The 15,257-nt window shown below is 40.1% G+C and overlaps 1 protein-coding gene across 1 annotated transcript in view; it reads left to right on the plus strand.

Annotated features, from left to right (window-relative positions):
• Positions 1 to 1,424: 1,424 nt before the first annotated feature.
• SLC35F4 (solute carrier family 35, member F4) overlaps positions 1,425 to 15,257 on the plus strand; it is a 32,884-nt gene continuing 19,051 nt past the window's right edge. Inside the window, exons 1-3 of the mRNA XM_011989588.1 lie at positions 1,425 to 1,520; positions 4,201 to 4,386; positions 8,909 to 9,203. Of these exons, the coding sequence (XP_011844978.1) occupies positions 8,986 to 9,203 (218 nt within the window). The 5' untranslated portion in view covers positions 1,425 to 1,520; positions 4,201 to 4,386; positions 8,909 to 8,985. The remainder of the gene's footprint in view (positions 1,521 to 4,200; positions 4,387 to 8,908; positions 9,204 to 15,257) is intronic.

Raw genomic sequence — 15,257 nt, forward strand, 5'->3', positions numbered from 1 at the left:
TCATCGGTATAATATTCAAGTCCCTTTCTCAGGATTTTTGACTCTGTGCAGCTAGATTTCTCTCAGAAGGCTAAAGCTGTGAGATTGGAAGTGTGGGAGCTTCAAACAACCAAATATTCTGCAGAGAAATGTAAGCAGCAGTCAACTGAGAAGAAATGAAGCTGGTACCCAGCAAGGAGAGATGGAGAAGATGAGACTGATTGCACCAGGGCCCTGGTCCCAGGTGTTCCTGAGGTTTAAGGACACTCAGCCCTTCTTGTCTCTTTAGGTTACTAAGCTCCTAAAAACTCCCCTTTTAGCTTTAAACCAATTTAGTTTGGATTCCTAGTATATTAAGTCAAATATTCTATTTAATCAATGACCCCAATAGTCATTTTTGTTTACCAGGTCTCCCCAGGTTTAGACAGCCTGGTTTCTTGGCCACTGTATACTGCCTGAATCTCAATTAGACAGTTCCTGAATCTCAATTAGACAGTTCCTCACCTAACAGGTGAGGGTGAAAGAATGGGATTTCCGATACTCTTGTGTACTGAGATTTCAGCATCTTAGAGCTGATTGTCTTAATATTAAGCTTCATAGCATGCACCTTATGCCTCTGTTTATGCTTCTATGGTTTCCTGTGACTGTATTGCCTATTCCCCAACCTAAAACTCTGCCTGATTAAGTTCTATTCATCCTTCAGACACCTTTGATGTAACCTCCCATACAGCCTTCCCTGCTCCAGGCTTCTGAATGAATCCCTCACTGCCTTTCTTCCTGCTCCCCTGGCTGCGTCAAACTGTGGCTAATTGGTTACATGTCTGTATCATGCTTAACTGAGAGTTCCATGAAGGTACAAACTATTCTTCATTTGTCTATCTCTGCTCCTGACACAATACCTGCCCCATAATAGGTGCTTAGTAACTACTTGTTGAATCAAATTGCATTTGGGAGCATGCAGATCCTGACCAGTGCATATAAAGAAATCATATTCTCCTTCTGGACCAAATAAGAAAAACAGCCCAAGATGGTCCCACTGCTATGGGTCAGGTGAGCAGATGTCTTTAAGAAGGATAGGGGACCATCTGGTGTGACAAATGAGATACCACACACACATTACTCCTAACACAGTTTATTCACAATACTTAGTAAAGTCAGAACGCTGTTTCCTAACTGGATTTGCAATCTCTGGTTCCACTAAGGCACTCATTGTTGCATGCAAAACAGAAAATAGAAATGATTTACTTATAACACTTGACTACATCCCAGGCGATGTTCTGAATGTTTATATTTGTCAAGGTTGCCTTTAGATTAACTAAATGGTACAAGACCATAGAGGATGGGACAATGTTTTCGCTTCCAGGATCAGAGATAATTGTATCAGGACTTGGGCCAGGCCTCCAGGTCTGGCTCTGAAGTTTAAAGTTTGCATTGTTTAAGACAGTGATGAACTATTCTTGGATCTCTTCCACAAACTGACCAGTGGGAGGCAGCTGGCAGTAAGCAATGGGCTCTGCAGTATATCACATAAGGAACAGGAGGTATGGAAGCCAAGACATAATATTTTAGTGAAAATGAGAAAGGAAGATAAATCACTAGTGTGGCTTATACATTCAACACTTGCTAGCTACACACAAGTTACCAACTTTTTAGGCAACTATGCACCATATTTTATCTCATTCCCATCCCAACTTGCTACCCGACCTATTTCTAGACTTTCTCCTTTTGACCTATAATTGCCAAGAGATTGGGAATGGAATATTGGGAAAATGAGACCCAGTATTACCCTGAGAAAAGAGGAGAAGGCATACCTTATAAAAAATAAATTTCAAAAGATAAATTTTAAAAGACTCTTGGAGTATCTGAGCATCAGCCACTCTTGAAGAACATGAATAATTGAGAGTTCACTGAATTTCATACAGTCTGTTTTTATTGAACTTGAATTGTCCAGTTAGAAACATAGTTGTACAAGGTATAATAAACATTCTGGATATGTAAAATAAGAACCTCAGGTATTTTTGACACTCTTATAATAACAATAGTAACATGGCATTAATTTAAGTGTAGCAGTCAGTATATAATGTTTGTTAACTTTTTGAGTAACTATAAATTTATAATTTTCTAAATCCAAGGTTAAATAGTACATTTTATTTTTATGGGTGTGTAGTAGGTATATATATTTATGGGGTACATGAGATATTTTTATACAGACATACAATGTCTGTCACCGCAAGCATTTATCATTTCTTTATGTTACAAACATTTCAATTACAATCTAAGTTACTTTACAATCCACAATGAATTATTGTTGACTGTAGTCACCCTTTTGTGCTTTCAAATACTAGATCTTACTCATTCTAACTATATTTTTATACTCATTAACTGTCCCCACTCCCTCCACCCTCAACCCACTATCCATCCTACACTCTGGCAACCATCATTCCAAAGAAATAGAAGAAATAGAAATCCTTGGGGAAATGACTAATTTCAGGAGCGGGGCAGGGAAACTATAAGATAAGCCCAGGGCATCTTGCAGTGCTAGAAAGTAAGGAAGAGCTCAACCACAAAAGAATGGGGACAAATCAAAGGTACTCAGAAGCCCATCTAAAAGAGCTCACCATGGCCAAAGCTGGAATAATTTGAGTGAAATAATAAACAATGCAGGTTTGATCATAACCCAAAGTATGAAGTAAATATTCATGAGTCTATACTAATACAAATAAATTGTGAATAAATAAAGGAGGAAAAGAGACAAATTATCTTTACAGAAGAAATCCAAATAATACATGTAGACCACCCCCACTCCAGAAAGTGAGGCTTAGCACCCCCTCTTCCCCACCCCAGAGAGTGGGCTGGACTTAGTGACTGGCTACCGAAGAAGAGAGCATGGAAAGGGGAAAAAAGACAGTGGAGAAACCTGGCCAACACGACCTTGGCCGGGTAATCACAGTTAACATCATCAATAACAAGTCATGTTGGTAGTATGTCATGACTGATACTACATGAGAAGGATTCTTTACCTCTGTGGTGTTCTTCCTGAAAAATCCATGAGCCAAATATAACCATGAGATAAAATATCTAGCAAACTCAAATCGAGAGACTACAAAATACTTCAACAGGTCTCTTTGGAACTGTCAAGGTCATGATAAACAAGACTGAACAACTGTCTCAGACCATAGGTGGATAAAGGAACATGATGATTAAATGTAATGTGGTACCCTAAATAGGGTCCTAGAAAAAGGACATTTGTGATAAAACTAGTGAGAGCCAAATGAAGTTTGGAATTTGGTTAATAGTGATGTATCAATGTTAATCTCTTAATGTTGATAGATGCATCATTTGGATAGGAAAATTGGGGCTGAGGGGTGGGAAGTGGCAGGATGGGCCCTCTGAGCACAGCACCCTGTGTGACTATACTGGCTGCAGACCCATGAGGCTGACCTGGGGTTGGAGATTCTTGGACCATTAATCAGAATTGGGAGGGGGGTTGGCTTGTGGAGGATTTTTATCTATAACACCAAATAGAGGCTAGTGGTGACTGAGAAGACACAATGAAATTAAATTTTAGTGATCAATCCCATGGAAAAGTGTATAGTCAGTTTGTTGGAAACACTGTTGGCAGTTTTACCAGTTAGGAAATTGACAGCCTTAGGAAGAAAAGGGTGGAGTGGAAAATCACAGAACACTGTGCCTTCCTTGCCTTAAGCTATTTGACTGTGTTAAGTGTTAATTCTGAACACAAGTACCAATCCAAACATCATCTTCTAGTGTTCATTTCTAGCTAATAGATTTATCTAAAAGAGTCTTTATCTTATAGGCACAGACCTTGCCATAGCATTTTCTTTTTACGAGCCCCTTTTATAGAATTTGAAATAAGCTCATTAGGACTGTGATTGTTGCAACCATATATTTTACTGCTCAGGCCTTTAAAATCTACTTCTGCCAGCCTGGCCAACATGGTGAAACTCTATCTCTACAAAAAAATACAAAATTAACTGGGTGTGGTAGCACACAGCTGTAATTTGAGCTGCTTGGGAGGCTGAGGTAGGAGAATTGCTTGAACCCAGGAGGCAGAGGCTGCAGTGAGCCGAGATCACACCACTGCACTCCAGCCTGGGCGACAGAGTGAGACCCTGTTTCCAAACAATCAATAAATACATAAAATCTACTTCCAGTTTTTTCTTCAGGCAGTTCTCAAACTGGTGTACTCTGTCTTCCCAGGTACCTCCAGATCATCAGTCACTCGATGTAAACCAGGAGCCAACTGCCCCAGTTCACACAGTGGCATCAGTAGACAACTGTCCCCGCTATCTGTCACCGAAGATTCCTCTGCTCCTATTCTTGAACTTCAGAACCGAGGATCCTCAGGAGTTTGTGGACACAGAGTTGAGAGACAGAACAGATCAGGTATGTGGGTGAACTCCTCTTAAATAATGGCACATCCTAGTAAGCTTCTAAATAGAAAGATCTCACCATTGTCACAGAATGCAGAGATGTTACGTGGACTCTTATGAGTACATGTGGGGAAGATTTATCAAGCCAAAGGATAAGGAAGAAGGAAAATATATAGATACAATCTATTAGTGGCACTCCATTATACTCTACAGTATGGCAGAGAAACTGAATGCCAAAACCTGTAGTTGAGTAACTTAACACATGGTTAGACAATGACTCCTGGTGAAGTTTACAAGGTAGTTAGCTTTCTCATCTTCAAAATATCAAAACCCTGCATCTTTTAATCTCAGCCTGGGGATTCAGTAACAGCACAATGTGCCCATCCTGAAAAGATTGAAAACACCAGCAAAATCACAGAATCTGCTTTTGTCCTCATCAGGACTATTAGTCCCTGGAGCCCTTTTAGTTTTCCCAGTTTTATACTTTCTGCAGGAAACTTCACTGGCTTCCCTGATCAGCATTTTCTGATCAGTTGAGACTTTAGCTTTTCCTCACATCCACCTGACCACTCACCAACTCCTGGGCTACTGACAGGAATTGCTAGATAAATCTTGTAACTATGCTCATGAGTTTCCCAGCAAAATTTATAGTTTTTAAATGCAGCTGGGTCCACTAGCCTGCTGGCCAGTACTGTTACTTATTGGTAGTGGACATCTTATTGCCTTCCTCAGGGAATGGACTCAAGTCCCCTGTTCATATTCACTTCCTCTTATTGTATGACCGACCATACTTCCACGTTCCTGAAAAGAGCAAACAGCTGTACACTTACAAATGCATTTGTCTACTTCAGAATGTCTCTGTGCTTTTACCAGTTACCATCACTATGGGATGACTTGTGGTATGTGTGTCTTTCTACCTTTCCAATTTTAGCCCCCCTACCTGTGTCCATGATCGCCCCACCTACATCTCTTCCGGCCCATTTACTCCTCTCCATTTGTTTCCTCTCTCTTCTCTCCATTTGTTCCTTCAGCTTGGCTGGCAACATACTAAAATCTCTTTCATCCTCAAAAATAGTAACAGCAGCAGCAAAAACAACAAAATACACCACCAAAATAAGTTGGTAGTAAAAAGAACAACAACAACAAAAATAACCTCTAGAAATTTGGAAAAACTGCCTTAAAAAAAAAAAAAAAAAAGACAATTCAGAGGATTCAGTTAGGGATAGGGGAAGGGTAAACAGAGGAAGAGAGATGTGAAAGCTTCTTCAAGGGTCCTACTCATTTGAGAATGTATTTTTAATGAGAAAATACATTCTTCAAAAACAGTATTTTAAAATGATATCTCAGACACTATGTGAACCCCAAGGCTAAAACTAAAAAAAACAGAAAAATAATGGCATCTTAAATTTTCAGAAAGTTTTAATTGGCTTTAATAAATTGCAATATTCCTATTATCCCAGTTGTTTGCAAAACAAAATGTTCCAGTTAATTAAACACACTGGTTAATAAAGACATGCCCTATCTATCATACACAGATTACAAATTTCAATAGACCATACCATTAAAGATCATCTGGAACATAAGTTACTCTTTCTGTGATTATTGGAAGCACTTGGGGATATTCCAGTGCACCAAAAAGAAGAAAAGAATAATCTGAAGAGAAGCTCACCATGCTTTCATGGATATTATGGTACTTAATCTCAAAATAAATTCTATGAGATAGCTATTATCACTGTTTGACAGATAAAGAAGCTAAGAAAGGAATTTTAAAATGTACTCAATGCCATACAATGGCAGGGCTAGGATTTAATTTCATGTTTCCAAATTCCAGTGGCCTCCACTGTCAATTTGCATGACTTGATAAAGGTACACAGAAATGGATAGAATCCTGGTAAACCAATTTTATGATAACAAAATCTAAGCAGGACTATAGAAAATCATGTTAAAAGTGGTCAGAAAATAAAAGAGTTCTGGATACCTAATCTTTCTGTGCTTTGTAAAATTAAAGAATTGGCAACAGTCAATCTAGTTAACAGAAGAAGCCTAGAGTCAATACTATGAAAAGATGTAGGTGACTATTGGTGTCATCAAAAGCACACCCATAGTATAGTGGTGATGCAGATGCATTCTTCAAATAAGGTGACAGTAAAGGCAGATATTGTCTCAGAATCTTTGTAGAGTTATTCCTCCTTTATAAGACAGTCCCTGGGAATCATGAGATCTGAAGTGTAGTAGGGTACACCTTTCTCTTAACTATCGCTTTTTAAATTCCATGCAGGAGCGCCATTCCTGTCAGGAAACAACTTTTTTCCCAAACTAGTCTGAAACTTGCTGTGCTTGAATGGAAAGCTAAGGGCTGAAGTCCTAGCCATGCGGGTGCTCAGAATAAAGTTTCGGTTGGGTTCAACCTTGGACAACCCTTAACACAAGTCTCAGCTTTTTCATCTGTAAAGTGGGAATGACAATACCTACTTAGTAAGTCAGGTTTGTGTTCCTTTCTTGGCCTCTCAACACAAGATTCTCTCATTCTATCCTCTTATTTATCCTGGTTTTCTTTCTACTCTCTGCATAAGCCACATGGTCATGGAGGAAATTTGCAGACCTGTTATCAAGAGATGGTGTTGTCTGTAAACAGCTGAAGGAGCTGAATAACTCACACTTCCAGACTCATCTCAGTGTCACTGCATCATGGACGTTTTTTCTGATCATATCCCCACCCCAGACTCCTCAACAGTACTTGTCTGGCCTTGTATCTGTCCGAGTTGGCTCTTATCACACTGTGTTGAGTATGTTTCTGGCTTTCCATTAGACCGTGGGCTCAAGTCTTTCATAGTCAAACCCTTAGGATCCAAGTAGCTAACTAGCGCCTGGTAGAGTCTCCATAAGATTCTGTTGAATGAATGAATAAAAGATGGCCAGTTTTCATCTTCTGGGTGCCGAGGCTCTGAGAATTCAGTACTGTTTATAAGGCTTATAAGTCATGCAGTGGTTGCCGTGTTCATAGTTACTTGGTTTATACTCCCCAGGGGAGAATTCACTTTCAAGACTTTCTTCTCCCTTCCCCCCAGTGATTATATCAGAAAGCCTTAACTAGGTAAAGGTTTTTAACACAGTGGGGCAGCCACACCTGGCTCATTAAGCAGTAGGAACACATTCAGCAGCAGAGCCAACAGGTTCTGGAGACACAAAGTGAGCAGGCCCCACACACTGCCATTGGCAATCTCCGGGCCACGCGACTTTAACCCTCAGCATAGGCCTTGTGCTTAAGTGGGGTCCCTGGAGACACAAGAGAATCTCCTAGACAATTATCATCTGGGATCTCAGCTCAGGGACTCCAAGTGACCTCTGTTCCTGTTTAGCTTCCTGATAGGTACATGAATTCATTATGTTAACTTGTTTTTTCCATGAAGGGAGACAGCCTTCATGATTATCACTTTTAGAGAGTTTTGGCTATTTTAGGGTGCTGTAAAATTGCTGCTACATTTTCTTAGTAAATGTACAAAGCAGAATTTATTGTGTTCCCAGAAATATATTAAATAGTCATTTGTGATGAGGTGGGAAATGACTGTATAGTCAGGACTTGCTCTATTCTTGGGACACATTACTTTTAATTTAGTAATCATCTCTTCTGCATTTTTTTTTTTTTTTAAGAGACCAGGTCTCCCTCTGTCACCCAGGCTGGAGTGCAGTGGTACAATCATTGCTCACTGCAGCCTCAAACTCCTGGGCTCAAGGGATTCACCCACCTCAGCCTTTGGAGTTGCTGGGATTCTAAAGGTGTATGCGCCACCCCCCTGCAAATTTTTTTTTTTTGCATAGACAAGGTCTCGCTTTGTTGCCCAAGCTGGTCTCGAACTCCTGAATTCAAGTGATCCTCCCGCCTTGGCCTCCCAAAGTGCTGAGATGACAGGCATGAGTCACAACACCAGGCCATTTGCTACAACTTTAAAAAAAAAAAAAAAAGGAAAATGGAAACATATTTCTCACTCCCTTTTCATGTTGGTGCATACAGAGCAGCTTGGGCTGCATTCTGCTCATTTCCCCATACAGACAGAAAGAACAGTTTCTATTGGTGTTTTACATTGTAATGACAGAGGGGAAGAACAAGAGAGCTGGTAGGACCTTGGGATGCTTCCTAAGGTTTCTTATGGGAGGTGTTATGCCTCACATCTTCTCACATTTGATAGGAGAAAGCAGGGCATGGGGCCAAGACCAGTTTTGGGGGGCTGGGATGTGTATTGCTCTTACAAGGCAAGGGCACACTGGAAAACAGCGTAGCATCCATCAAGTCCATGAGCAACCTCATGGACTGGATGGGGACTCAGATGCTTACTGTATTGGGTAGAGCAGAGAGTCCAGAGAAAAAGTGAGCCGAAGTTATCAGTGTCCTCAAATGATGGTAGAAAAGAAAATCACTGGTAATTCTACTGTCTGCCTCTTTGGTTTCATTCATCTTTTTTAAGGAGCTGATATATTTGATTGCTGTTTCATAACCTGCTTTCCACACATTTGTATTCCTTTCCTGTTTCCAGCAGACGATGGGACACAGACTCATTCTGAGAACAGCAGCCAAGAAAACAGAATCAAGGCTCGCTGCCTGTCCTGCACGTCCATGGTTCTGAAGGGCATCTGGGGACTCTTGATCATCTTGTCAGTATCATCGTCTTGGGTTGGAACTACACAGATTGTAAAAATTACTTATAAGAACTTCTATTGCCCATTTTTCATGACTTGGTTTTCAACAAACTGGAACATTATGTTTTTCCCAGTCTATTATTCTGGTCATCTAGCCACTGCTCAAGAAAAGCAATCTCCAATGAAAAAATTCAGGTAGGTTTCATGTTAACTGGCCAATAAGAGATTATTGAAATGTTTTATGAAAATATGCCCATTTTTATATCTTGGGAATATGAGTTGAGTTTTTTGGGGTATGTGAAGAAGCAAGATCTAAGGTTGGTGACGAGCACTGGAAGCAGAATCAGTCCTTCCTTAAAAATATGTGTCTATAACATGGCAGGCACTGTACTGGTGCTTTTGCATGTCTTATGACTGGTGGTAACATTTACATTTTAAGGTGGTGTTATCCCCATTCTAAGACAAGAGGAAACAAATTCAGAAAGGTTGAATGACTCATCCAAGGTTATACACTTATAAATAATAGAACCAAGATTTAAATCTAGATCTATTTCTGAAAGTCGTGTTTTATAAGAACATCCTAGTGCATCAAGCCCAGAAAAAAATGGTATTAATAAGATTGTTACACAAACATTTGCTCAATATTCCTGACACTGAGATGCCTAGCAGATGACACAGCCTGATTTCATGCAACGGGGAGTTTGGCACTAAGAAACTTGAAAAGATGCCACTCTTTGCTGGCTAGATGCTCATGGGGGCTTTGTCTGTTTCCTTGCTAACCATGAACAGTGGTGGTTGGGCTTAAAGTCTTATGGTTCCAGTGGTTGTTCTGTACTAAACCTGAATTCTGTAACCCCCTCTTGGATAGCTCAGGAAGCTGACAGGGCTGATGTTACCCAGCGCTGCATGGCACTCAAGGGAGGCAAAAGCAGCATTTGGGTCCAAGTACCTTTGCTTAGTGGACAGCTCCATGGAAGAGGGAAAAGCCTGATGCTGAGAAGTGACTTCCAGGGAAATTGCTCTAATCACCCAGGAAAAAAAAAAAAAAAAAATAGGGACATCAGTAGACGGCAGACGGAAGAAGAGTCGTCCACATGGACTTATTCCTTAGCAGAATAAATTTGTCTTCCAGGGGCCAAAATCTTTCTTACCCCTATACCAAATGAAAAGAAATTATTACAGTTGGTACATTATAAGACTCTTCTTATAAACTTAACTTGGAAGGGTCTATCTTCAAATTCTATTTTCTGTGTTTTTGAGACAGAGTCTTGCTCTGTCACCCAGGCTGGAGTGCAGTGGCATGATCTCAGTTCACTATAACCTTCGCCCCTTGCCTCAGCCTCTTGAGTAGCTTGGGTTACAAGCGCGTGCCACCATGCCCAGCTAATTTTTTTGTATTTTCAGTAGAGGTGGGTTTCACCATGTTGACCAGACTGCTGTGGAACTCCTGGTCTCAAGTGATCGGACCACCTTGGCCTCCCAAAGAGCTGGGATTACAGGCGTGAGTCACCATGCTTGGCCTCAACTACCATTTTCTTTCTTTTGAAGGTGCATGTACTAATTATTCTTTATTCATTTGGCCTTGAAGAATGTTTAATTTGTGATCACCTTTTACAGTGACTTGGCAGATTTTTCTGTTATTATACTTTAAGTTCTGGGATATATGTGCAGAACGTACAGTTTTGTTACATAGGTATACACGTAGCATGGTGGTTTGCTGCACCCATCATCTATGTTAGGTATTTCTCCCAGTGCTATCCCTCCCCTAGTCCCCCACCTCCACCAACAGGCCCCAGTGTGGGATGTTCCCCTCCCTGTGTCCATGTGTTCTCATTGTTCAACTCCCACTAATGAGTGAGAATATGCAGTGTTTGGTTTTCTGTTCTTGTGTTAGTTTGCTGAGAACGGTTTCCAGCTTCATCCATGGCCCTGCAAAGGACATGAACTCATCCCTTTTTATGGCTGCATAGTATTCCATGGTGTATATGTGCCACATTTTCTTTATCCAGTCTATCATTGATGGGCACTTGGGTTGGTTCCAAGTCTTTGCTATTATGAACAGTGCCGCAATAAACATGTGTGTGCATGTGTTTTTAGAATGATTTATAATCCTTTGGGTATATACCCAGTAATGGGATTGCTGGGTCAAATGGTATTTCTAGTTCTAGATCCTTGAGGAATCGTCACACTGTCTTCCACAATGGTTGAACTAATTTACACTCTCACCAACAGTGTAAAAGTGTTCCTATTTCTCCACATCCTCCCCAGCATCTGTTGTTTCCTGACTTACGATCACCATTCTCACCGGCCTGAGATGGGATCTCACTGTGGTTTTGATCTGTATTTCTCTAATGACCAGTGAAGATAAGCTTTTTTTCATAGCTTGTTGGCTGCATAAATGTCTTTTGAGAAGTACCTGTTCACCTCCTTTGCCCACTTTTTGATGTTTAAGTTCTTCGTAGATTCTGGATATTAGCCCTTTGTCAAAAGGATAGATTGCAAAAACTTTTTCCCATTCTGTAGGTTGCCTGTTCACTCTGATGATAGTTTCTCTTGCTGTGCAGAAGCTCCTTAGTTTTATTAGATCCTATTTGTCAATTTTGGCTTTTGTTGCCATTGCTTTTGGTGTTTTAGTCATGAAGTCTTTTTTTTTTTTTCCTTTTTCTGAGATGGAGCCTCACTCTGTCACCCAGGCTGGAGTGTAGTGGCGCGATCTCAGCTCACTGACAGCTCCACCTCCCAGGTTCACACCATTCTCCTGCCCATCCTCCCGAGTAGCTGGGACTACCGGCACCCACCACCACGCCCAGCTAATTTTTTGTATTTTTAGCAGAGATGTGGTTTCACCATGTTAGCCAGGATGGGCCCGATCTCTTGACCTCGTGATCCACCTGCCTTGGCCTCCAAAAGTGCTGGGATTACAGGCGTGAGCCACTGCCTGGTCTAGTCATGAAGTCTTTACCCATGCCTATGTCCTGAATGGTATTGCCCAGGTTTTGTTCTCAGGTTTTTTATGGTTTTAAGTCTTATGTTTAGGTCTTTAATCCACCTTGAGTTAATTTTTATATAAAGTATAAGGAAGGGGTCCAGTTTCAGTTTTCTGCATATGGCTAGCCAGTTTTCCCAACACCATTTATTAAATAGGGAATCCTTTCCCCATTGCTCGTTTTTGTCAGGTTTGTCAAAGATCAGATGTGTGGTGGTATTTCTGAGGCCTCTGTTCTGTTCCATTGGTCTGTATCTCTGTTTTGGTATCAGTACCATGCTGTTTTGGTTACTGTAGCCTTGTAGGATAGTTTAGTTTGAAGTCAGGTGGCATGATGTCTCCAGCTTTGTTCTTTTTGCTTAGGATTGTCTTGGCTATGTGGGCTCTTTTTTGGTTCTATATGAAATTTAAAGTAGTTTTTTTCCCAGTTCTGTGAAGAAAGTCAATGGTAGCTCGATGGGAAGAGCATTGAATTATTCTTCCTATCAATGAGTATGGAATGTTTTCCCATCGGTTTGTGTTCTCTCATTTCCTTGAGCAATGGTTTGTAGTTCTCCTTGAAGAGGTCCTTCACATCCCTTGTAAGCTGGATTCTTAGGTATTTTATTCTCTGTGAACAATCATGAATAGGAGTTCACTCATGATTTGGCTGTCTATTACTGGTGTATAGGAATGCTTCTGATATTTGCACATTGATTTTGTATCCTGAGACTTTGCTGAAGTTGCTTATCAGCTTAAGGAGATTTTGGGCTGAGACGATAAGGTTTTCTAAATATACAAAATCATGTCATCTGCAAACAGAGACAATTTGACTTCCTCTTTTCCTATTTGGTTACCCTTTATTTTTCTCTCTTGCCTGATCACCCCGGCCAGAACTTCCAAATGCTTTGTTGAATAGGAGTGGTGACAGAGGGCATCCTTGTCTTGCACCAGTTTTTTTTTTTTTTTTTTTTTCAAAGGGAATGCTTCTAGCTTTTGCCCAGTATAGCTGTGGGTTTGTAATAAACAGGTCTTATTATTTTGAGGTATGTTCCATTGATACCTAGTTTATTGAGAGCTTTTAGCATGAAGGGCTGTTGAATTTTGTCAAAGGCCTTTTCTGCATCTATTGAGATAATCATGTGGTTTTTGGTCTTCCAAAGTGCTGGGATTACAGGCATAAGCCAATGTGTCTTGCCTCAACTTCCATTTCCTATCACCACTTTGCAAGTGCTTGGGAATATTAATTCTCACCATGAGTTGATTTTCTATATGTGTCCATGAAAACTCAGCTATAGTGAAAGAAGTAAACAATTCAAAAAGAATAAATGCTTACTGGCTTGGGAGAGCCCTATAACTCTTTGAGATTACTAAAGATATTTTGTATTTGATTCTCATCAAAGTAGACATGATCTTGCATTGTAAAATTTTTTTAACAATATTTGATTATGGGGGAATGTGATTATCAGACTACAATTGTCCCTGTTTGAAGATACCTATGTGCGTTCTACTTGAATGCTTCCATGGTTTAGACAAACATTGATTTAAAACAACAAAAGTTTTGTATAAAAAGAAGTACCTCAAGAATACCTCAAAGCAAGCTAAGTCAGTTTGATTTAAGATAACTGATTTAAAACGAGACTGCTGCTAGCAGAAATGTTTGGGAATGAACTATCTTTTTCACATCTCTCATGTCAAACTCTGAACTTAGTAAAATCTGATTTAGCACTCTACCTATAGTGCATGTAGAGTGAAGTTGACCATTTCTGAAATAGAATCAACGGGCTTTTATTGTCAAGCAGAAAACACTATCTTTGAAGGGAATATTCTCCAGTGGCCTCCTCCATATGAGAGGTAAAATTGTCAGACAATTCTTAGATCCTTGATCTTTTTTTCCCTGTAGACTCATTAATACCATCTGCCAAGAAGTCATTCCCGAAGCTCTCATGACTGAACAAGGGGAAAACAGTTAGTGTATAAGACTGGAAATAGGATTTGTCCCATAACAGCAGAACCTCTGACTATTTTCTCTAGAATGGTATGAAAGCATTTCCATTTTTTTTTCTTGTCAGTAACATCAAAATAATTTTCAATAAAGTATCAAATCTAGATGGTGAGGACTATTTAGAAGTAGTTTTTGATAATCATTTATATACTACAGAAGAATTCAGTTGCCTCAGGTGAATTTGAAATTTAGGAACAAAAAATTGTATGGCATATTATTAACAAGGATGTTTTCTTAGGGGAAAAATTCTTTAGAAAGCATTAAACTAGAGCAAAGATATTTGCCTATGTCAGGCACCTATAAAATGTACTTAAGATGCTATTTAACATATAGAAAGGGTTCCATAACTAGTGGCTGCTGTTTTAATAATAAGCATAACTAAATTATTAGTGTCCTCTAACTTCTATGCTTCATTTCAAGCTATACCACCTGTCAATGCCACTTGCCCAGAAAGTCTGATCTCATCATCCCAAAGAGAAACCCACTGTTTATTTGCTTCTCCATAAAAATCCATATTTTTTTTAGTTTTCATGTTTCTTAGAGTTTAATGCTTAAATAGTATGAGATTTTACACAAGTGACCTGGCATTTGGATGGAGAGCGTTTTTAATGTCTGCAACAACAGTGACAAAGGGGAGAAGGTTGGCAATGAGAGAAGGGGAAGGAAAGGGGAACAATGAGGAAACGAACACCTGAGACAAGATGAGCCAGGTGAGAGCAGTCTCCGCCTGGCAGCAGCGTCTTCCCAGCTGCTTTGCTGGTCAGGCTCTGCCTGTCTGGAGTACACATCTGTTGGTCTTCCCTGTGTCCAAAATCTTTGCTTAGGAGCACTCCTCCCAGCATGGTGGTGGGCTCTTGGTTGAAGAACAATCGCTGGCTAGAGCCAGTGATAAGAAAAAGAAATCCTTTAATCAGGAATGGGTTTTGTTGTGGTGGTTCTTAATAAATGTGTTCATATTTTAAAAGTCAGTCAGTGGTTCTAAATGGTAGGATAAACCCACGACTCTCAACTCCAGCTCTACATGGCAGCTTCCTCATGGAGCAGATCACCTTATAAGTATAGAATATGAACTTTGTGCCCAGGATGCTCTATGAAAACTTCCTCTGGTTCTATGTATGGTGCTAATTCAGACTATCCCATTGGCTGTGGGGCTCCAGAGACACTGTTCACTTTCGTGTGTATGTGAGCGTGTGTAATTTCTGTTTACTTTACAGAAGGCTTTAGGTTATTTAATCTCTTCTTTGAAGTTCTGTCTCTTTAAAGTTAAAATTTGTCTTTG

The sequence above is a fragment of the Mandrillus leucophaeus genome, unplaced genomic scaffold, assembly GCF_000951045.1.
Source record: "Mandrillus leucophaeus isolate KB7577 unplaced genomic scaffold, Mleu.le_1.0 Scaffold359, whole genome shotgun sequence".
Lineage (NCBI taxonomy): Eukaryota > Metazoa > Chordata > Mammalia > Primates > Cercopithecidae > Mandrillus > Mandrillus leucophaeus.